General features: G+C 40.6%; 1 protein-coding gene across 6 annotated transcripts in view; it reads left to right on the plus strand.

Moving 5' to 3' along the window:
• The window catches only part of C9H12orf42 (chromosome 9 C12orf42 homolog), a 145733-nt gene that overhangs the window by 19321 nt on the left and 101661 nt on the right, over positions 1–24751 (plus strand). The window contains exon 3 of one of the 6 annotated variants that reach the window (XM_035729275.1): positions 5381–5489. The exons of the other annotated variants lie outside the window; for them this stretch is intronic. Within the exon in view, the coding sequence (XP_035585168.1) occupies positions 5381–5489 (109 nt within the window). The remainder of the gene's footprint in view (positions 1–5380; positions 5490–24751) is intronic. 6 annotated transcript variants of the gene reach the window in all.

A 24751-nucleotide genomic window follows, 5' to 3' on the forward strand; every position in this document is an offset into this window, starting at 1 on the left:
CGCTGACATGTCCATATCTGTTGATACCACTCATCCCTTTTGAGAATCCATCTTAATAAAATAGATAAGAGTGTGAGACCAAGATTTCTGTACACGGATGGTCCCTACAATGTTATTTATAGTTATGCAATAATGGGAGCCACTGCTGTGGTCCTCTAAAAGGAACATTCTATGACTTACAGTGCATACAGACAATGATATTAGGTGGCTATAAGAATCTTATTTTCAAAAAAAAAAAAAAAGGATTCATTCACAATAAAGTTGCATAGAGTAATTAAATTCTGCATAGAAAAAGACTGGAAGGGGGCTCCTGGGTGGCTCAGTTGGTTAAGCATCTGCCTTCAGCTCAGGTCATGATCCTGGGGTCCTGGGATCCAGCCCCGCATGCATCGCATGCATTGGGCTCCTTGCTCAGTGGGGAGTCTGCTTCTCTGTCCTCCTCTACCACTCTTCCTGCTTGTGTGCGCTCTCTCTCTTGTCTTTTGCACATGCACGTTTTCTCTCTCAAATAAATAAATAAAATCTTTAAAAAAAAAGGAAAGACTGGAAGGAACTGAATCAAGATGTCTAGATAGAATTCCTGGTGATTTTGTCCCCTTTTGGGTCTTTTGTTTTTTTGAAAACCTATAATGAATGGGAATCTTTTTCGTAATCAGAAAAGAAAATGAATAGTATTGATAGATGTCTTTTACGCATCATTCCTTTTATCTTTTTTGTCTTGTTCTTGACAGACTGCCCCAAAAGAGAGCTGTCGGGTTAAGACCTCTCAGAGTTTGAGTGTCCTGAACACCAAGCCTTCTGCCCGACCTCTCCCCAAACTCCTTGCTCCCGCTCTCTCTCACCCCAGCTGGGCACTGCCTCTGAGGCTGAAAGGTGGGGAAGTGGGCAGAGCAGGGGTGTCCAGCAGGTCCAGCCGTAACAAAGTTTAGCAGGGGATCTGTGAGTGGCTATGGGAGCCTTGCAGGCAGCAGGCAGCCTGTGGGCGTGCACGCCCTCCCTGACGAAGGCCTCAAATCTCTATGACTATTAGCTGGATTTTACTGCAGTAAATTACCCCTGCTCTGCAAGAACATTAACAAATTACCATGAAAATGCTGTCCTCACCCGCACAAATGTCTCTCAAAGGCTCACTTCAGTGGGGTTTTTTTTTTTGTCTGGACTTTAAGATTCACTTGTTAGTTCTACAGAAAAGGGGAGCCTGAGTCTCGAGGTAATTTGCACTTCGGGTGAATTCATCCACCATTTTTTTTCCCCATAGGGTTTGTTTTTGCAACGAGGCTTCTGGATGCTTGTAAAAGACAGGAGCGGTTCTGCGGGCACTTGAAATGGGGGAGAATTCCAAAGTCGTTGCCTCCTGTTAAACACCAAGAATGAGGAGATTGCCTCTTTGTCAAGAATGAGAGAGGTCTGAGTTAAGAACAGTGAGGATTTTACCTTTAAAAATCTGATCAGGAAACAACCCCACAGTTTGCGTTCTAGAAGTTTTCTCTCTGGATGATGGAATTATTTAGCCATTCTATGAGTAACTATCACATGCATTACATTTACAGTTCTTTGGAGAATAAACACCTTTCTTAACGCAGGGAGTCCTAAGCTGTGTTGGGGCTAAGTCTGGAATTCAGAAGGGCAGGCCCCATTTATGAGGAGGAAAACTCTATTTTATACATCAACTCCTCTCTGAATGCTAGCATTTTAGGCTTTTCTGAACATTACATCTCATTAAGATGTAAAAGCAGGCTAAAAAAAATCAGAAGGGTGGTTAGCAGGTTATAAAGTAAAAATAGTATTCAAAGTAAACATTGATAGGCCGAACTTCTATTACCAGTTAGAGTTTTATCCTATAAATGCAATCACATTCAGAAATCAGTTGTTTTCCAAAGCACCCATGAAACTTTACCTATCTTGTATTTATCAGTGAAAGTTTGCTGTTGGTGTACATTGTTTCCATTTTATTTTATTTTTTAAGATTTTTATTTATTTATTTATTTGAGAGAGAGAGAGAGAGGGAGAGCGCACATGAGAAGGGGGAGGGTCAGAGGGAGAAGCAGACTCCCTGCCGAGCAGGGAGCCCGATGTGGGACTTGATCCAGGGACTCGATCCAGCGACTCCAGGATCATAACCTGAGCCGAAGGCAGTCGCTTAACCAACTGAGCCACCCAGGCACCCCTACATTGTTTCCATTTTAAAGTGGATGCCCCTCATCAGGTCAATCTGCCAGGCCCAGATAAAAAACAAAACAAAACTGTAGCTTTCCTGCAGTCTTTTCTAATCTGCAGATAGATTGATTTACCGATGAGGAGAGTTCAATATGTGCTTTAAAAACCAGCAAAAGAACAACTTCTCTCTCCCCCTCAAATAAACAAACAAAATCCATCCAAATAGGTTGGGCTTTCTGTAGTTTGTCAGAAAGTTTGCAGTCAGAACAGCTAGATCCCAGCATACAGGAAGTTTTGCAGCCTTAAAAAACATATTATTTTGAATGGCACTTGGCAGTGGGCCCCATGATCTTGCTAATGCTTCGAGTTTCAAAATGTCTTAGTCTCGTCCTGCTCAAATAAGACAAATGAGGTTAAGCCTTTTTGACATCCGAGCTCTTCAAGTAGATGCTATTTATTGAGGGGCAGGCACCCAAGGGAAATAGAGTGCATCTCCTACCATTGGAGTCTGCAGGTTCATAGTCCCCTGGTTGCAGACAAGAGCACCAGTGCTGAGAGGTGCTTTCTCAGCTCGGTGTCTACCGCTGGTTGCAGAGGGCCTACAGTCACTCCTTCTGAGGAAACCAGGGCAGAGCAGGTTTGCTTCTCATCCAGGACAAACCAATGTTTTGGAGAGAGAGAGAGAGAAACCTTCCATGATGACCCAAGCTGCTTGACCTGGGATGCGGTCAGTACCTTCTTCTAATTGTATTCAGAGAGGGGGAGCAGTCTCCGGGCGCATTGTGTGCAGAGATTCAAATCCATCAATTATTTAGCAGAAATCCCCTCTCATGGAGCAAAACCTCCTTGTCCACCCTCCCCACTCCCCATGAATGCAGTGATGGATACTTGAAGTTATAGTGCACAATGGTTACATGATGATTAGGTCTATGTGTGTATATTTTATAATTCTAATAAACCATAAATTTACCAAATTTTATAAATAAAATTCTGGTAAATATATAGGATCTCATTCAGGATCTACCTTTAGAGCAAAGTGTTTTCTCATATCATTTTATCAAATATGTAACAGACAATTGATAATAGTGACTATGTTGCTTAGGTGTTTGAGGGCTTTAGGTGATATGGTCTGGATCTGGTTGATCTCAGTAAGGCTCCCTCACACACCGGTGCTCAGCTGTGAGTCTGTCTGTTAGGCAGGTCTGCTGATTTTGGCTCAGGGATTGGTTGGTTGTTGGCTGATCTAGAATGGCACTGACTGGGAGGACTATGGTGACTTGGCTCTGCCCTATGTGTCTTTTAGCCTCCAGCAGGCATGCCAAGACATATGCTCCGGTAATGACACAGGGTAAGAGTGAGCAAGTCCAATAGTGCAATACCTTCGCATCTATGCTTGTGATGGCATTTGCTAGCCTCCCATTGGTCAAAGCAAGTCATGTGGCTGGGTCCAGCTTTGAGTGGGCGCTATGAAAAAATTACATGGCAAAGGGGCATGAATACAGGGAGAGGTGAACATGGATACAGGGAGCTGGTAATGCAATCTGCCATGTGGGATAACATTTTGAAATGTATGATTCATTTTGCATTTTTGAGGGTTCTTGCTTTTCTACCCATTCTACCCCTTGGGACTAAGTTAGGGAATTTTAACATGGCATTTCAGAAACAATGGCCTTGGAAGCCAGCTTTCAATTGTGAGGGTCAGGTATCTGAGAGAGAAAAGAGCCTTTCTTAGCAATAGGATTGGCAAATTCATCAGAGCCTAATCATTACAGAGTAGATTGGATCCTGGAAAAGATTATCTGGCAGCTTCCTTCCAGATAGAGAAGAGATGGAATCACTTTCTGAGCTAGGGAGAGTGGGCGGGGGAGGGTTGATGAGATATGGAAGGGAATGCCCAGTAGATGATGGACTGTGAGAGAGAGAGAGAGAGGAAGCAAAATGAAACAGCTCTCACTCAAGAGGGTTCTAGGGCAAGTGGGGTCCTCAGTGAGAACCTGGGTTCAGAGAGAACAGTCTTCTCAATGTGTTCTTCCAAATCAGCATCATCAGTTGGGAACTTGACAGAATTCCAGATCTTGGCCCCCCCCCCCCCCCCCGCCACCACCAACATAGTGAATCAGGACCTCTGGGGATGGGCTCAGTAACTTAGGTTTTAACAAACCTGTATTGGTTATGTATTGCTGTGTAACAAATTCTGCCAAAACTCAGCAGCCGAAAACATTGGACATTATCTTCCAACGTTTGAGGATCTGGAATCCGGGAACATTAGCTGGGTGCCTCTGGTTCAAGTTCTGTCGTGGGGCTACGGTCAGCTATTGGCTGGTCTGCTGTCATCTTGAGGCTGGTGTAGTCTTAGAAGTGATAAATAATGACTTCTGTGTTCTATTCATAAGAAGTGAGTTGTGACTTCAACTCACACTGGGAGGTATTACACAGTGTGTGAATACTAGGAGTGAGGGATTATTAGGGATTATTTTAGTGTCTGTCTAATACAGAGTTCTCCAGGAGACCCTGATGCACTTCAAGTTTGAAAAACACTGAGTTACAGTAAGACGTTAAGAGGACCATTCAGAAAAGAGTCTGAGAATATAGGGAATTTTGTTCACCATGGACTATGGATTCCAGAGGGCACAATGAAAGGGCTGAGAGTTGTAGCTTCATTTTTGATAGTGTCCCACATTAGAAAACATATTTTTCATCCTTATCTCAGTAACACACACACACACACACACACACACACACACACACACACACACACCCCTGGTCCTCCTTCCCCCAGTTGCACATATTAATCTCATTACATGTGATATATTTCCTATTCTATTTTATTCTTTTATGTTCTGTCCCTTTGCATTGCATTGCATTTTTCTCTAAATAATTGGTGATTATATCCCACTAAACTGACCCTATGATATACTAATAAGTCATAACTAGCAGTTATAAAATATTTAGGGGAGTTAGGGAGAATTAGAAGAGAGGGTCAGAATATAAGATGGACAGCCTTAATCTCTCAGTGAATCTTGATAATCCTGGCTGATAACCCTCTCAATAATCCTCTATGCTAGGCATGGTGCTGAGGGTTTTATGGATATATCTGTATATAATCTATATGGACCTTATTATATATCATTCTTCTATTACAGTTGAAAATCGAGGGACAGTTTCCTTAATACAAAGGGAAACTGAGGCACAAAGAATTTAAACACTTTGCCTAATTCCACAGAGCAGGCAAGTGACACACCCAGGATTCAAACCTGCCAGCGGCAGCTCCAAAGGCCAGCTCTTCACGATTACCGTGTTCTTGCTGAGGACGCTGCCTGGACCAGGGGGAGGTGAGAAAGAAAAGGTGTGAATGCATTGGTTTTTAGGACATTCTGCCCTGATGGGCTTTAGTGAGTAATGAGATCAATGATCCCACAATGTCTTTGATAATACTTAGCCATCACACCGACAGTGCGTCACGGATGTGCAGACACCCTTGGTGTTCTTCAAATCAAGTTGAGTCTGTTGGACTTCCATGTCTTCCATGCCGGATTTTATAGGGCTGCCTGTCTCATGGTAAATAATGCCCTTCCTAATGGCAGTAATGCTTTACCTTTACCTGAAGAGGTTGCTTTCCTTTATTTTAGTCTGGTAGACACGTTTTGTGTGTGGCTTTTAGGGGACATTACAGTTTGAGTTGCTAAAGAAGGCAGCCTACAGCAGCGCCCTATTGCGTATTGTGGTATTAGGAGGATGCTTCAGTTTCTGGCTCTAAACAATGTTTCTTTGTCTGGACTTTAGGCCATCTCCCATAGCTTGTCAAAAATGGAACTAACTCTCAGCTTTCTAGATGATATGTAGATGGATCGGCAGAGCTGAGTCTTAAACTCCACTGTATCTACCTTGGGGTCCAGACTAAGCAAACACGCAAAAGATTTGGACAGTATATGAATGTGACTATTTCTCTTTAAAAACTTACATTTGCATAGCACTTTGCAATTTCCCAAGCTCATTTCCATATACTTTTTCTTTTGATCCTCAAGAGAATCCTAAGATTAAAAAAAAGGTGGATAGTTTATAATCAGTTTTCTATTTGTGGAAATGGAGACCCAAAAAGGTTAAAGATATCATATAGAATACTGGATGGGGCAAAGTTATTTATTTATTTATTTAAAAGATTTATTCATTCATGTATTTGACAGAGGGGGCGGAGGGCAGGAAAGGAAGAAGCAGGCTCGATCCCAGGACCCCGGGATCATGACCTGAGCTGAAGGCAGACACTTAACTGACTGAGCCACCCAGGCGCCCCTGGATGTGGTAAAGTCATTTAATCCAAATCTCTGTTTTACAAAGGAGGGAACCAAAGCCCAGAGAAGTCAGGTGGCTTGTTTAGGGTCAAACAGCTAGTAAAGGCAGAGCTGAATCAAGAATTAAAGTCTCCTCTTCTTAGCAAATCTGCTATCTCTAATCTAATTTCATGAACATACATGCAGACATGGCAAATAGGGTATCATTTATGTCCACATGTCTGTAAGTGTTATGGAAATGTTTTATAAATGCAAAGTGCATCTGGAAGGCAGTTTTTGCATATTTCTCTAATCAGGAATGTATTGTTCAACTTCTTCGCAGACCTAAAATTTCCAGACTTTAATTTGTAAGCCCACGATATTGTCTGTCCTCTAAAATGGACGATGCAATGCAGGATTATGTTGTTAGGGGATTATGAAGAGCTATTTGTCATCTCCAAAGTAAGGGGAAGCTCTGATGTAGCTTTAAAAAAAGATACTATTGTCAGTTGTCTGAGCTAAGTGGCTGGATTGCCAGCAGTCTTTGCATCCTCTCTAAGCATATGTTCAAAATGGCATATTTGCATAAGTGTGAGAATATAAAATGAAATTTCACCATAATGCAGTAAATGGGGTCCTAAAATTGTATTCTTATAAGACAGATTGCTTCATTGGAGGTTAGTGGAAGACAATATTTTTAGCTGATCTGTCACAAAGACCACAGGAGTAAAGATCAATTTAATAGTGTTTTCAACAGACAGTATATTGCACCGAGGAAATACCGAAATGATCACGAGTGTCACTTCCTAACATACAGTGGGTCTATTCATGCCAATGATAAGAATTTAAGTTTGCTAGAGGTTGTGAACTGATTGTCAGTTACCTGATATCCAAATTCATATTTAACATATGCACGTATATATTCACGTATATACTCACATGTATATATTTAGCTCCTAATTTACAGATGGACTTTCTTACTAAAGTCTGCTTATAAATAGGTTGTTTATAATTCAAAATACAGTTTCTCATAGAAGTTTTCCACCTGAAAACATTTACTAAGTGTTCGAAGCTAAGCCCTCAAGCAGCTCAGTCCGTGGGTAGGCTCTGAAACCAACCTCAGAAACCTCTGAAAACAACACTACAGCTCCCATTGTGCAGTTGGTAATTCAGGTAGCCCGAGACCCCAGCCCCCAGGCCCCAGCCCCCCAGGCCCCAGCACTGGATCCTTCTTCGCAGACAGCTAGGTACTAATCAATTCTTACTGTAGTGCACAGTGGGACCGCAATTCCCAGCCTCCCTTGCAGTTAGATGTGGCCAGTGGAAATTTGTTCTGGTCAACAAATATGTGAGGAAGCAATCGATTCCATGTCCAGGCTTAGCTCACGAAAGTCTCCCAGGATTTCCTACTTTCTATTCTTTTCTGTCCATTGGCTGGAAGAGAAGGTCCCCAAAGTCCCAGGGGGTTGGTCTAGCAGAGGTTCCTTTTTGATTGTGTTGAAGGCCGCCTGTTACATACCTGTAGGGATTGTTGGATATACAAAAAATAGATTCCGATTGTATAAAGCCATTGAGATTTTGGGATTTATCTGTCACAGCCGTGAGCATTAACAAATACTCTTTTATGAATCCTGTACCCACAGAGTTAAGCCACTTTGCTCTGAGCTTTTCAGGAAGGTGGGATGGCTTAGGGTACAGGGAGCTCTCAAGGTAGCTGAGGAGGAAGGCTTCTTGCAGCGGAGGTATGGAGAAGGACAGGGGTATACGGATCCTCAAAAGTGGGTGAAAAAGTGTCCTCTAGCTGTGGCAACAGCTCCAGACAGAGCAAAGGCAGTGTCTCCAGCAGCTCTGTGCATTGCTTGCTTCATATAAAAATCTTCTTAATTGAGAGATTGACCATATATATATATATATATATATATGTGCACACACATTGGCTATATATATATATATATATATATATATGCACACATACTCCTTTTTGAAACATCTAAGTTTTTAATTTAAGGCTGTGTTTACATCTGGAGAAAATGTGAAACCCAATTAGCTGTGGCCACATGAGAATTCCTCTCTCTGGTCTGTCAGGAGGCCAAGCATGGTGGGGATACTGAGGCCCATCCTGGGAGACAAGAGACTCCTCTGATGGCTGACTTTGGCTTGAGGACTCCCAGACCTTCTAGATGCACTTTCCTTAGATTGTGTGGCTGTCTAGGAAGTTTCCACCCAACCTCCTCTCTTTTCCTTTCTCCTTCCCTAGGGGTCAGGCTTGTTTCTCCCCATTTTTTCCCCCACAGGTATTTCCCCTAATACTCTTTTTGCTTGTTTAATCTGTCATGGCATCTGCTTCTCAGAAGATCTGAACTAACACAAAAATTGTTCTGATCTGTTTGGAAGTATAAAAAGGGGCCAATTCTCTTAAAATGTGAGGGACCGTGGTTGTGTCATCTAGTTCCCTGACCAGGTGCAACTCCATTGTGGAGCACGAGTGTTTGCGCTTGAGCTGTAGATGTTATCTTGGGTAGGGTGGCAGAGACCCCTGTAATCCACTCAAGAAAAAGGACAACCAAATTGGGGGAGTCACTAGGAGAGAGAATTTCTTGCTTTTAGACTCAGGAATCCCCAATGGAGATGGGGACAACAGAAAAGGAAGAACATTTACTAAGACCTTGCTAAGCTGGATGTTTTCCACAGGGATCTCATTGGATTATTAAATGGAAATCCATTTCAGGCAATATTTTAATCCCAAAGAGGGGACGATGTTCAGAGACTGTAAACAACATGCCTGACATCACAATCTGGTAAGAGACCAAGCTGGTATTTGAACCCAGATCCCTGAGCCAGTACCCACCATGCTCTTTCTGCTTTGCCACATGCCTTTTCAGAGAGCAGTTTTGCCGTGAATTCTTGGAAAAGCACCGCCCGTTTTCTTTCTCACAAGTTGGTGCTAGAAACCTACCGGTTTCAGAGTCTGTGGAGAAGGAAAGGCCCCCTCCCATAGTTGTTGGACTTGCCCCTGCCCCCCATGTCTTCTCTATGTGAAATGTCTCATAATTAAAAAGTACAGATTCTATACAGACACAGAAGCTTTTCAGTATAGACCATGTTTCCAAAAGTGGTTATTATGCATGGATGTGCTTGGAGAATTAGATTTCTGTGCTCTTGACTTTAATTGCCCTGTCTAGATATGTGATTAAGCTTTTGTTCTTTGTTTCAAGATGACCAGTCAATGGAGTTGTGTAGTTTTCATTTTATCTGAAGTGCAGTTGGAGGACAGGCAATGGAGCCCACTGCTTTCCCCCCCCTTCTCTTTCTCAGTTGCTATAATTATTATTTCAATATATTCAGGTCTTATTAAACACCAAGAGTGATATGAAATAGCACTACATTATGGCCGATTTCTTTAGTGCAATGTGGAGGTTTTTTATTTTAAGAAAGTGTCATACAAGGAAGGAACGAAGATTGAAAATTCTACTTGTGCCTTTACCCCACCCCGCCAAGACAGAGCATATAAAGGTGAAGTTTGTGGGGAGTCGGGGAAAACATAGTTTAATATAAAATTGTAGGCCCCTGTCTTTGAACATCTGTTACCATGGCAACTGATTTAAAAGCTTGAAAGATCAGGCTATTTAGGCAACTTAACTAGATGTTTTTGAAAGTATGGGAACTAAAAATATTTTAAAAACAGACCCATGTAGATCCCCATTCAGCTGACCTGGCTGACATAGCAGTTAAGACATTGTTGTGACAACCGGAGAGACTGCACAAAGGCCCGTGGCTTGTAAACAACAACTCCAGCCAGGAGAGCCAGTCTCGGCAACAAGGCAGCCATTTTCTCACCGTGTTCCGGGAGATGGTCAGCTGGATGGAGCTTACAGCACCCCACATACACCAGTACAAGGGCACTAGTCACTTCATCTTTTCTACACCTTTCAGCCACAGAAGAAGGAGCCTACTGACTGTCTCCTGGGGCACAAACATGGAAAAGAGAAAAGTGAACTTCCTCAGAGAAACACAGTATGCACCCTGCCATTGCCTTCTGTGGCTAACTGTACTAAAAGTGACTTTCTGGGAAGAATATGTTACAGAAATCCAGTCTTACCTGCATGTTCATTTGGAATCGTAAACTCCCAGAATTCTCTCTGTAGCATCTTATGCATAGTTTCAAAGTAGAAAGTAAACAAGTAACAGTTTCCAGTGACCATAAGCAACAAGGTCGAAGTTCTATGAACACAGTTCTTCAGTCATACTGGTGAACAAGTTAACTGAGGGAAGATCTCAAAAGGAACAGGAAACATGAGGGTCATGCATCCTCCTCTGTGTCATGCCTGGACATTTAGGCTTCTTAGGACTTGCATTTTTAGGATGGTGGTCAGACAGATAATCTTCCTTTGAGAAGTCTTTTCATCATCCTGGCAAATTTTTCAAAGCTGATTACATTACTTTAAAAATCAGACAAAGCAAACAGAAATCACAAATGACTGCATGAAGGATTTTACTAGGAAGCCAAGCAAGATCGGGCCTGGTTAGTATTTGGGTTGGAGGATTTTACCAGCTTATTAACTTACTGCATAAAGTCACAAATAAGAAACATCTCTAAATCTGCAAGGAATTTCTATTTATTTATTTACTTGAGAGAGAGAGAGAGAGAGAGAGAGTGAGATCCCAAGCAATGGGGGAGGGGCAGAAGGAGAGAGAGAATCTTAGGCTCCATGCCCGGTATGGAGGCTGACGTGGGGCTTGATCTCACCACACTGAGATCATGATCTGAGCTGAAATCAAGACTCGGGCACTAAACTGATTGAGCCACCCAGGCACCCCTGCGAGGAATTTCTAAAAGGAAAGAAAGGTGGATGAGTTCAGACTTAAGGGGAAAACTACACCTCAATTTCAGAGGCCTACTGAACAACCTCAGTCTTTAAGCAAGAACAGATTTGTATGGAAATGTATGCAGTATCATGTACCTGGGCAGACGTCAGAAGAAATATTGGTTCAATTTCCAAACACTTACTTTAATTTTGCTGTTGGTTCTTTTCTCATGTGTGCTATGTTTCTACTGTTTGCCTAATGAAAATGGTGGATATGGAGTTAAAAGTCTGCTTCTCCTGGTACAGTGAACATGGCAGCTCTCAAATGATGGCCTTTTGAACCCAAACATTAGTGAACTGAGGCAGGAATGAAAGGTCTTTGTACTGACCTTTGACAAGATTTGAAAAATCCCTTTTGTTTCCAGAAAATGTCCTATAAATGTCAAAAGCCATCATATTCAAAGGGGCTCTGTTCTAGAGTCATCAGTGACAACAACATCGAGTAGACAAAGAAGAACATGTAAGCCTGGGATTCTTAGTAAGTGAAGTTTATCCTGGATAAAGTAAAAAGAAATGTTGTACAAGTAGATGTTTTTAGTAGAAAACAAGTAGATAATTTTAAATGTCTCTAATTAAATTCATAAATAGTTACTCTAAGCTTTACAGGATAAAAATTAACATGCAGGTTCACATCTTTCTTTCCCCTCTCTCTAAGAAGAGAAAAGAATGAAAAGATCTGTGGGTTTATTCTTAATAGAAAAATCAGTGAAGGTGGAAAGAGGAACCTCAAGTCTTAGGGGACATGTGGGAGAGAGGAGAACTCTCAAGACAGTGTCAAGAGGAACAGAGAGGAAAGGGCCATCCAGGATGGTGGCAGAGACCCTGATGGTGGGGGGAGACCTGGATGGTGCAGAAGAGAGCTTATTTGAGGAAGAAGAACAAAAGACTGTATCAGCAAAGAGAAAATACAATGGAATATTATTCAGCCATAAAAAAGAATGAAATCTTGCCATTTGCAACAACATGGATGGAGCTAGAGAGTATTATGCTAAGTGAAATAAGTCAGAGAAAGACAAATACAGTATGATTTCACTCATGGGGAATTTAAGAAACAAAATAAAAAATCATGGGGGGAAAAAAGAGGAAACCAAGAAACAGACTCTTAACTATACAGAACAAACTGATTGTCCTCAGAGGGGCAATGGGTAGGGAGATGCATTAAAAAGGTGATGGGTATTAAGGAGTGCACTTGTGATGAGCACCGGGTGATGTATGGAAGTGTTGAATCACTAAATTACACAATGGGAACTAATATTACCCTGTATGTTAATTTAACTAGAATTTAAATAAAAACTTATAAAAATATTTCAATAAACATTGCTTTGGACCATGTTTTGGAATCCTCTCAAACCTGGGAAAGGGTTATAATGGACATTTCTACTTATTTCACTCTTCTTTGGAAATTATATCACTCTAGAACTAGAGTATAAGAGCCATTGCTTTATACCAGTAATTCAGATGAACTTAATCTAAGAAGCATTTGTAGGTGTGGGAGGTCTGCAACGTGTACTCAGTTGACCATTTTGAAATAGATGTCTCCATGGCTTCCTTTTACATGGTTTTTCTACCTAACCTCTTTGCTGTGTTATCTGAAAGATAAAAAGATGAAAAACACTGAGTTCTTCCCTCTGAGAGCTAATAATGTAGTAGAAGAAAGACTTGCATTTTCCTTGGTGTAACACTACTATGATTCCTAATAACAGTTATATATATATATATATATTAAATATATATATATATATATATATATATATTAAATAACAGTTATATTTAAGTGCTGTTCTAATGGCAGGGAGAATTCCAGCAAGAAGGCAAGCAGATGGGATTGTTAATTGCAATTATTATTATCATTGTTGTTGTTGTAGTTGCAGGGTGGTGATGAAACTAGGAACTTTTCAACAAATGGTGCTTAGGCAATTGATTACCCCTAGATATACCTAGATTATACCTAGAAAAAAAAGGAGTTTATCTCATACTATATATAAGAAGCAATTCAAGATAAATTAGACACATAAATATAAAAAACAAATCTATAAACCTTTTAAAAGACAATATAGAAGGGGGCACCTGGGTGGCTCAGTCATTTGAGCATCATCTTCGGCTCAGGCCATGATCCTGGGGTCCTGGGATTGAGTCCTGCATCGGGCTCCCTGCTCAGCAGGGAGCCTGCTTCTCCCTCTCCCTCTGCTGTCACTACCCCTGCTTGTGCTCTCTTGTTCTCTCTCTGTCAAATAAATAAATAAAATCTTAAAGAAAAGGACAATATAGAAGGACATCTTCATGACCTCTAGCTAGGGAAGATTTTTGGGAGCAATATAAAAAGAGTACTAATCATAAAAGTCTTGATAAGTACAACATATTAAAAATGAGTTCTGTTCATTTAGACACTATAAAGAAAAGGAAATAATAAGTTGAAAAAGGGGAGAAGATATTTGCAATACACATAATCCAGAAAGCATTAATATTCAGGATATATAAATAACTCTTTATAACCACTTTATTCTGGAGAGATTTTTTTTAAGTGGGCTCCATGCCCAACGTGGGTCTTGAACTCACGACCTTGAGGTTGAGAGTCACACACTCTACCACCCACCAGCAGGATTGTTTTGAGAAAGTTAACCGACTCTGGAGTGTGTCGGTTTTCCGTATTTGCAAGATAGAGGAAATACTAGGCTTATAAAGTGATGGTTCAGGTTCATGGATATTAACTAAGATACTGAACATGGAAACATCTAGCAGAGTTCTGGGCCCTGTGGGGTAGCTTAGTAAGTATCGGTTTCCTCTTTACCCTTTCTTGCTGTTCTTATATAAAATCACTGCCACCTGTTATTTAGGCATAGAAACAAGATGAGCAACACAATTATTTGACAGAATATTCTGTAGTAACTCATATCCTCTGCTTAGTTATTTGCACAATGATCCGCATGCTGTTTGATTTTGGTTTAATCTAATGTGCAGAGGAGGCTAGCCACACACCTCCTCACTAGCTTGCAAACTCAAGACCTGTTTCTTTTCACAGCCTTCCCTATCCTATCTTCACCTGGCAGCTCTCCTCATTAGACTGTAAGCTCCTTTTAAGTAAGTCCCGCTTACTCCTCCATTCTCTGCACCTAGGGCAAAGCTTGGCACCTAATAGCACTTCATACATACTTGTTGAGTGAGTGATTTTAAGAAAGAGATTATTATATTCAGAATTATATATTATCTATAACTCTATAATTATAAAATATATGATATAATTAATATATTTATATTATGTTATTAATATAAATATTAACTAAATATGTAATTATACAAATATAAATGTGAGACAGAAATAGTGTGTGTATAATTTCCAAGGCAATTTTCCTTTCAAATAATATGAAAAAGTTTCTTTACTCCTTAATGTATCTGTTATTTCTTAATTCATTTGTTCTTTTAAAAAAATTATTTGTAACAAAAGGAAAGCATATAGTACAGTGTCTGGCACGTAGAAGGAATTTGTTTGCTCATTCAAGAAATTGATCTCCACTATTATAATCACAAAGCAATGTGATTTGGTGATTTGTTAAAAAATAATTCAGTGGCTATCAGGACATGCATAGAAAGGTTGCACCAGGACATACAAGGAACTGGCCAAATGGAAGGCTGATTTGATTTCAGCGGGAAGGAACCACAATGGAATAATCTAGTGCTCCATTTACCAGACTGGAACATCCAGGATAGGGTTTTCCAGGGAAAACTACCTTGTCTTCAGCCTGCTGAAAGTCTTGGGCAATCCGCTGACTTGCACATCAGTGCTGTTCAGTGCTTGATGTCGTTGGTCACAGAGCTGTCATACCCGTGTGACTGTGACCCAGAAAGCAGATAGGAGATCATCAGTTACTTCTCTCCTTGCTTTTGCAAAAAAATGGCAGTGAGTGTGCACATTATCTTGTAAGAATCAGAGAAATGTACATACACCAGATTTTATAAGATGGAATAGAGACTAGGGTAATGTGTGAATGTGGAGGAAAATGAGCGTGTTGTGAAAATTTTGTTGGAAGTTGTAAAGGTAATGTACAGATTCTTGATTTTTAAGAGAGAAGAATTTGTTTTGAACAATTGCGTTTTCTTTCAAGTGGAATGACATTTCTCCCTTTTTCTAGAGAAGGTTCTGTTTTTCTTTTTGTCGTTTGAGAACACATTTCCTAATTTTACAATTGCCATCTGAAAATTGCATGGTGCGTGAAACATGGAGGCTGCGGAGTGCATCCTGAAGGTGGAGTTTTCTTTGCACAGCTCCTCAGCTCAGTTCCCTGTCCTGGTGGCTGAGGACTCTTCCACGGTGAACTGTAACGGTTCTTGACTGATCGGAGCTGCATCGGGTGCTGCTCCCGGCCTCAGAGACTGTTGCTCTTGGGTGGCAGATCCACAGAGATGTCTGAGTTCAGAAATGTATAAAAAATAGGGACATATGGAGATGGAAGAAGAGGTGACAAGTTTTTGGGTATGTGTGGAAAGCATTTCTTAAAATAGCCTGGTTTGACATTATTGCTCCATTTTCCCTTTTTCTTTTAATAATCAAGTTTCAGTTCAAAGCCTTTTACATCTGGAGAAAAATTGTTTTTCTCATTTCTGTAAAATTTGGCCCAATGCCTTGGGCTTGTATTAATATTAACAGCATCATAAAAGTACAAGACCGTCTTACAAAGTAACTTTCCTCCCCCTTTAACTGTCCACTCTTCTAGGAAATCAACTTTCCAATGAGCTTGGGTTGGTGAAGGGGTGTCTAAAATCTCATGGCCTTTTGGAAAGTATAATACTCAGGGGTCTAAATACTTGGAAGGAAATAATATTGCTTTTCACAGAGTAAAGATAATTGCTTGTCAATTACAAATGAAGCTGGTCACATATAATCAACTGTTTGCTTGCTAAATAAGTGGACTTGTTCCTTTCCCACTTAATGGTAGGCATTAATATTCCCAAATTCAAAAATGGCAGAAATACAGAAAGATTTCACCCATTGCAAGTACAGAGCAATGGAACATTTTTCAAGGTGTGCTCCGTGGGCAAATGTGGAGTTAATAGATGTTAAATGTAAAAAAAAATTCCATGGTCAAATTTTTGGAATTTTGACTAAGCCAATATTCGCTGCAACTCACCAAGAAGAAAGCTGCAGTATGCAGTGATTGCCACACTAATTTGACCCCAGGGCCAAGGATCTGAATTTCCCTTTTGAAGTGAAGTCAGACAGATTTAGGTTTGACACCTGTGCCACTTTGGGCAAATCATAAAACCTCTTTGAACTCTGGTTCATCTGCAAAATGGGTCCAATAGCACACACTCCATGGTTTTATGAGAACACCAAATGAGGTAATGTGTATAAAAAACTCAGCAAAGTTACTGCATAAGAATAAATGTTAATTTAAAATTTATGCCTTTATCCCTAATTTTGGAGTTAGGGGTCTATAGTGAAATACCCACATGCATAGGAGTAAGAGTTGGAAGAAGCAGGTCCTGCCACTTTCTGACTAATCTCAGTAAACCTCTTAACTAAAGGAATTGGGTTCCTAAACCCTTCACCTTAAAAACATCATCATCATAAACAGCAACAACAAGATCTGTACTCTTTTATAGACCACATTTATGAGAATCAAGTTAGTTTTAAACTTGTTATGGAAATTCTCAAACATCATACCATTTTATCCACAAATTCTTCAGTATGTATCATTAATTAATAAGGGTATCTATATTCATACCTAAATTTATATCTCTCTATATTTGTACATACTTACCATGCTATTATTATTCCTGAGAAAATTATCAATAATTCATCAACACAATGTAATGTTAGTCCACTTTTCTTTTTCCCAGATAGTCTCAAATGGTCATTTTTCCGTTTGATAGGATTGGGTCAAGACTCGAGGCAATTGCACATTCTGTGTATGTTGTTATGTCTCTTGAATTCACTTTTATTTGTAAAATAAAAATTTCCCCTCCAACCCATACCACTGTTTTGTTAGAGAAAGTGGGTCATTTCTTTGCAAAATGTCCTGCATCCTGGATTTTGCTGATTGCTTCATGGATGTGTCTTTTAACTTGTTCTTCTATCCCCTGTATTTTTGTAAACAGGTAGTTGGATCTAAAGGTTCAGTTAAACACTGGTACAGTTTTTTTAGGGAAGATACTTCCAAGGTGGTGCTATGTCCTCCTTGATGCATCACATCATAAATCACAAAATATCTGGTCTTCCTCTTGTTAGATATCTGAAGATTTATCAATGAACACAGATGGCGTCAACATGATCCTCTGTAAATTCCCCATCAACCATTCATTAATAATTTCAGCATCTACTTCTAATCATTGGCTAGAGCCTTTTTTGCATTAAGGATTACAAGATGGTGGTTGCCTAATTCTATCATTGCTTCTGCATTTATTAGCTATAATATTTCTAGAAAGAAGAACTTTCTTTCATCAGGTATTTGGTTACTGTGAAACACAAGAAAGGAAAGATAAAGCATTGCTCATGGTTTTATTTATTTAATAAATATCTACTGGGAGCCAGGAACTGCGCTAGTTGTGGGGGACACCAGAGCAAACGTATCTCCACCCTACTGTTAGGAAATTTATGGCCTAGTTAATACAGACGAGTAAATAAACACTCACCATATTGTGTGCGGTATTATGAAGACAGTATATAGTTCTATGGGAGTCCTTCTGTGTTTGGGGTTATTTGTTCCTCTAGTAGTGTTTTTAATCTATTTTGTCTAGTGTATTAATTTGCTTAAGGCTGCCATAACAGAAGGCCACAGTGTAGGTGACTTACACAACAGAAACTTATTTTCTCACAGTTCTGGAGGCTATAAGTCCAAGATCAAGGGTGAGTTTCTTCTGAGACCTCTCTCCTTGGCTTGTAGATGGCCACCTCCTTATGTTCTCACATGGTTTTCCTTTAGCCTGCATGTTGCCTGCATCCTATCCCCTCTTCTTATGAGGTCAGTGGTCAGATTGGATCAGGCCCCATCCATATGACCTCATTTAATTTTAATGACCTCTTTAAAGGCCCTTTCTGCAAGTATAGTCACATTCAGAGGTGCTGGGGATTAGCGTTTCCACAGATAAATTTGGGGGGACACAATTCAGCCCATACCATAGAGTAAAGCTGAGAATTTACATATTTTTCTCCCTCACTAGCTGGGAGGTTCTTTAGGGACCTTCTCTGATACCTCCTGAACTCCTCACATGGTTCTAGTGTTTATAGTAAGAGGTTTCTAGAGAGTTAGATCGCAATAGAAAACACTGACTGAAAGCTGTGTGAAGGAGAGAATAAAACAGCTATTGTTTCTTGAGCACTTATTTGGGTCAGGTTATTACCTTATTGCACCTTCAAAATGACCCTCAACTTTGACTTTTATTACTATCATTACCATTCCCACTTTTAAGGATGAGGAACTTGAGAGGAAAAAGTTTATTTTGTCTGGACTGCCATAACAGCTAAGTGCAGGATGCAGAATTTGAACCCAGCACGCATGGTTTTGCCACAATATTATGCTGCCCATGATATTTAGGGAAGAGTTTTATAAATGGTAGACCTCCATAGAAGGTTAGATATTTGTGTCGTTTGGTGGAAATAGCATGGACTTAAGAGTCAAAATGGCCTCTATTTACCTTTCAACTTCATCTCTCCCAGCTGTGTGGTCTTGGGTTCCTAATTCCTTTGAGTCACAGTTTTTCAATCAAGAAAAGGGAAATAATGATGTGTGACTTGATGAATTTTTGTGAGCATTTGAGAGCCTGTCTACGGAGACCCTAGCACAATGTCTGAAAGAGTAGATTCTAGATCAGTGATAACTATTATGCCAGACCCCTCACAGTCCCTTGCATGCTTTTGTACTCAGTGATTTTTTTCTCATTCGATGCTAAGCAGTTACCCTCAAGGAACGGAGACAAAGGGGTAGTAGTAGCAGGTTCCATTATTACAGCTGACCCCAGAGATACAGATCTAGTTTGTAGATTCATTTATCAGCTCGTCCCCACACCACATTTTGTGCCCATGGTGTATGAGAAACTGGGAGAGGCATTGTCTGCAGGGCAAGCAGGAGTCACAGGTGGAGCGTGTCCTCGAAGGGCTTCACTTCTGCATGGTGGTTGGTGTCGATGTGTTTCTAACAAGTAGGTACCAATGCTTTCCATCTGTCCGTTTGCCAAAGTGGGCAAATGTCATTCAGTAATTGCAATTATAATAAAAGTATGAACTGCACGAACCACCAGAGTCATATACTTTTAAAAAAATCCATATTTGGTTGATAGAATTGAGTGATTTTTATATTAAGCAAATAAAAAAGCATTTCATATATATATTTCAATAGAATTACAAATCACTCAGGAATAATTTTCAACTTATCTTTTAAGAGGATGCCGAGAGCTTTGACTTCCTTTGTTCATTTGCCATAATTCTTTTTTTTTTGAAACTCATTAAATTTTAACTAGATGCACACTTTTTCTGCTCAACTTGGGGGAAAAACATATTTTAAATATCTGTCAAGTCCGTCATCATTGCTCATAGAAATGTACCTAATTGTAAGCCTTGAAACGCTCATCTGCTCGGAGGAATGCAACGCATGTCAGCCAGTGAACACGCAGGGGACACACATGTACAAATAGAGAGGCACAAAAATCTTCCCAGAAGTTTCCCCGTGCATTAAAACTGGAAGGCTTGGTTTGGAAATTTCTCATTCAACTCTACTAAGGACTTGAGGGGTGGGGTGGGGAGAGAAAACCCACTTATCTTAAAGATTCATGATTCAAGCGCCTGATAGAATCTGCAGTTTCCATAGTGCTGGGCTCTAGATTTCCCTTTAATGTAATTAAGCCTCAAGATTTATGAATACAACAGGCCAGAACTTGATCCGTGTTCATTTTCAATTACTGCAGGGAAAGCGTCCTAGCCAGATGTCTCTATTTACAGCATTCAGGCAGGCCGGACCAGGGGCCGAGGGGGGAGGGCCCACAAATTGTCACACTTGTTAATTCTTCACAGAGGATACTCAGCCGAGGTCCTGGCTTTGACCCTGTGACAAAAGGCTGGGGGCCCCCAGGGCAAGGGCATCAATGCTTCCAGGGACAACACGGTGACCCACGGGGGTCACTCCCTCTGCTTTGTAGGTATTTGTGTAATAATGGGGTCCATTCCTTATTTTTATTTCTGTTACAGTTCTGGGAGCATCCAAGGGAAAAGACTGGCTCTGATGTGAAAGACAAACATATATAATGAGAGCATCAAGTGTCCCCTGGCAACAGTAACCACGATAAAATGCTACAGGGGAAATACACAGTATGCAGTGACCCACATAATCGGGCCTATTTTGGGAGCATTGTTTTATTTTTCTTTTGAAGGGTGTTGTGTTTTTTTTCTTTTCTTTTCTTTTCTTTTTCTTTCTTTCTTTCTTTCTTTCTTTCTTTTTTTTTTTTAGTGTTCCCAGGTCTGCAATTTAGTTTTGTTGGGATGATTGGAACACAAGTGCCTTTTCTATTGTTACAGTTACAGTCCTGCTTGTGGGCGAGCAGGTTTTCAACCACCAAATACCCACCTGCTAGGCCGGCCTAAAATATTCCATTTCATTCCCTCTATTTTTACTTTAAAATATTTCTGCGCTTTCTGTGACCATTCTACAGGTTTCTTAGGCGTGTGCTAAGTGTTTTCTTACACTGATGTGGACGTTTGCATTGAGGTATCATTTTAAAAGGAAAATCCCACACAAAAGGCTTAGAAATAAGAGCCCAGCGGGAGACTCAGAACCTCTAATGAAATGAACTGCAGCCAGTAAAAAGCCCCAAATCCTACCCCATGCTTTTCTTCTGCGGCGTGTGTCCGGTCCACCATTTCATAGTCTCAACTCACAGACAAGAGTCGTTACCTTGTGAAAAAGAATGAATTGGGATATTGCTTTTGCTGAACAATAATTGGCTATTCTATTAATGGGATGCACAGGAAAATGGAATTGTTGGCCAATTCTCTTCCATTTCAGAAGGCCGTTTCATGAAAGTATTGTAAATCTTTCCTTGATGAGCCCCTTTAAATCAATTTTGGGATTCTTTTTTCAGTCATGACCTTCACAGGACTCTCAAATTCATTTCCGCCAATTTAAAGAGATTTGAATAGAACAAGGGATCATTCAAAAACAGAGGTTTTTTTTCCCCCAGATTTATTCAATTCTCGCCCCTCAGAACAACACCTCTTTTTTTCTTTAAGAACTGATTTAATAATTCAATACCGAATCCAATCAAATTCAATACTTCATTATACATACATCTATCCCTCTGGCTCCAGTGAATCTATTTCAGGTACAAATGGCATCATTTCTGACCATCTCATATTTCCTTTTTTGGAAGATGAATGTACCAGGTGTATAGGACCGGAGAATAAGGACTGAAGCTTTTTGGGTCTAGTCATTCCTTCTGGAAAACTGTTATCTTGACAATTTCAGCAATTTATCTGTACCTCTTACAGAAACACTTGTGATCACTCAGACAGTATTGTGAGGGGATCATAGTCCCGTGGTATATACTGGAGTAGTTGTTTTCGGAACAACACTGAGACCATTCGAACGTACCAGAATATTTGTTTCATTAAGTTGTATTTCCTTAGTTCTTTTGCTATTTCGGATTGGTATATCGATATCAGTACATTTTGTTTTCTAAAGCATTTTCAAGTGTACATGGATTCGGTGTTCCTCTTCTTGTGGCCTCTTTCCTGCTCTCTATAGTCTCTCCCACTCTTCTCCCTCGTTCTCATTTTCTATCCATCTCTGGATGTCCCCCCGTGCCTATGTTTTTGGTTATGGCGATAACGACCATGTAAAATGGGTGCAGAGGAAAGACGGTGTACCTTTTTCCCTTTCTCACATTCCCTTTGGTTTTTAAAAATGCAATTTTGGATGCAATGTACATCTTTGTATAATTTTGTACAGCTAATAATAATTATGGAAATTTTTGTTGCAGAAAACTCCCCCCAGGTTCACTTTTGTGCCAGAAAACCCTTTGTGTAAAATCCCTGCGTAAAAATCTCTGCTCAGGCGACACTGGAGGGATTTGATACCAGGTTTGGGCTCTAGGAGCCAGAGCTATGGCAGTTATCCCCAGAGGAGGCCAGGAATGTGAATCACCAAACAGAACAGTGACTCTCGCTAAGGTTCTCTGAAAATGCAAAGGTCAGGCCAGAGAAGCCAAGTTCAGTTAAAGGAGTGGACACAGACACGTCTGGAGGACTGGTGTGGGTGCAGAGCAGAGTTGGAGAATTTGGGAGCCCAGCCTGCAGGACTCTGGGCAGGGGTCCTTCTGAGAGTTGGGGTCACTGGGATCCTTATAATCATCAATGGCATGGTCTCCTATGTCCTTACTCTGCCTCTTGTCTATTTCATCCCATAAAGCCTCCACATTTGGGGCCAAGGTGATCTTTCTAAAGCGTATCTTTGCTTTAAAAGTCATGCCTTGGCTTAAAAGCTTCTACTGCTCTCCCATTGCCTCCAGGATAAATTCCAAACTTCTTTACAAATTTATAAGGTCCTTTGCCATGCTAAACCCTGCTTCCTCTCCAGGTTTTTTCTGCCACTAAACTTCCTTTCTTCTCTCCGCTGCCATTTCTCTGAACTATATGTGCTTCTCTGCACGTGCCATCATCTTTCTACCATTGTATATGCTCCCTTCCCGCTCCTTCTCCAGTCTGGGCTAGGTTTGGATGGTGCTTCCTGTAGGAAGTCTTCCGTGGTTTCCCAGGACCAGGTAAATGACTCTCCTCTAGTGCAGCTGTGTGGGACACATCTCTTTGATTTTCTCTTTCACTGATGGGTTCAGAAAACCAGAAGCACATGTGTAGAGAACGCTGGGCTTTTGTCAACAGTAGAGACAATATAAATAAGCTGTTTATGGCTTATAAACATGGCTACCCAAAAAAACCCCAAAACCCCAAACCAAAAAACCAACAAAAAACTTAATGAAATGTGGCATACAGAAAATGAGCTTCTTGGGGCACCTGGGTGGCTCAGTCTATTAAGTGTCTGCCTTTGGCTCGGATCATGATCCCAGGATCCTGGGATCAAGCCCCACATCGGGCTCCCTGCTCAGCGGGGAGCCTGCTTCTCCCTCTCCCTCTGCCTGGCATGCCCCCTGCTTGTGTTCTCTCTCTCTGTCAAATAAATAAATAAAATCTTAAAAAAAAGAAAATGAGCTTCTTAAAATAGTTTTAAAAAGTGTTACTGAAAAAAAAAGTGTTCCTGCGCCCTGCTTGGCAGTTGGTTATAAATCATTAGTTTTGACTGCAGTAAATACACTGGTTCATGCCAGATCCTCGTGCCATTTCCAAGTAGCTGCTTGCAGTCTGCTGCTTGATGGAGATCAAATGATCTTGGTAGCATTGTGTGTTGTCTAAGAGTCTGTAGGCTTTAAGTGAAGGCTGCACACTCCTATCTAAGAAGAGCACATGTCTGCTGATATCAGGCTTTTACCATCATTGTTTTGGAATCTCAGAGACCTGTGTTAATTGTTCTAGAAATTTTCAGATGGAAGATTGTTGTATTGAGAAAACAAAATATTTTTCCAGTCAGTGAAAGGAGGATTTGGTTAGGTAGTACTTTAGAAATAGATCTGGGTTGAGATTAATTTAAGTACCACTTCCATGCTAACTATAGAAATAAACGGTTGTTCTAAATAGCTCTAAACTGTAAGGGTAGCAAAGTTATCTTTTGAAAATGTCTTTGACAACAAAGTTGGATTAGACCAGAATTAAGTTCCATTGATGTTCTTTTCCAGAAATTAGTGTCAAGTGACTTTATTAGATGTTGTTTCTCTTACTTGGATCTCCTGTAATAAGATACACTTCATTAGCTCATTCATCTAACCACTGACTCATCCATTCATCCACTTACCTATTCATTCATCGCCCTCCCACCTACCCATCAATCTAACCATCTTTCCTCCTATCCATCTCTGCATCCATCCATTTATCCACCCAGTGAATCTTTTGTAAGCATCTACCCAGAATGAGACATTCTTAGTTACAGAAGGGATTCAAAAATAAGCAAGACAGTCTCTCCTGTCAAAGCACTTGAAGGTCACTAATGGGCTCTGAGATCACTACCGTGGGGGCCTGGGTAGAGCTAAGGAGAGAAGAGTGTCAGGGCAGAGGACAGACTATGAATACTGCCATGCACTGGGAAAGTGTGAAGCACAGTGGAAACAGTGAGGTGTGTGGAAGGGGGAGCCAGAGTGGTGTGCAGGGGGAGAATGGTGGCTCTGGCTGGAAAGGCGGTTTGGACGAAAAGACAGAAGTTCTTACATGCCAAACAAAAGAGTGTGGAGAACCTTCGGTGATTTCTCACCAGAGAAAATAATGTGAAGGTTAACTAGTCTTTTGGAAGATCAATCTGGTCGATTGGGGAGACGGATGGGAAGAGAGGGATAAGAGAGAGATAAGAGGCAGAGAAATCGGTTAGTGCTTCAAGA

This window comes from Zalophus californianus, chromosome 9, assembly GCF_009762305.2.
Source record: "Zalophus californianus isolate mZalCal1 chromosome 9, mZalCal1.pri.v2, whole genome shotgun sequence".
NCBI lineage: Eukaryota > Metazoa > Chordata > Mammalia > Carnivora > Otariidae > Zalophus > Zalophus californianus.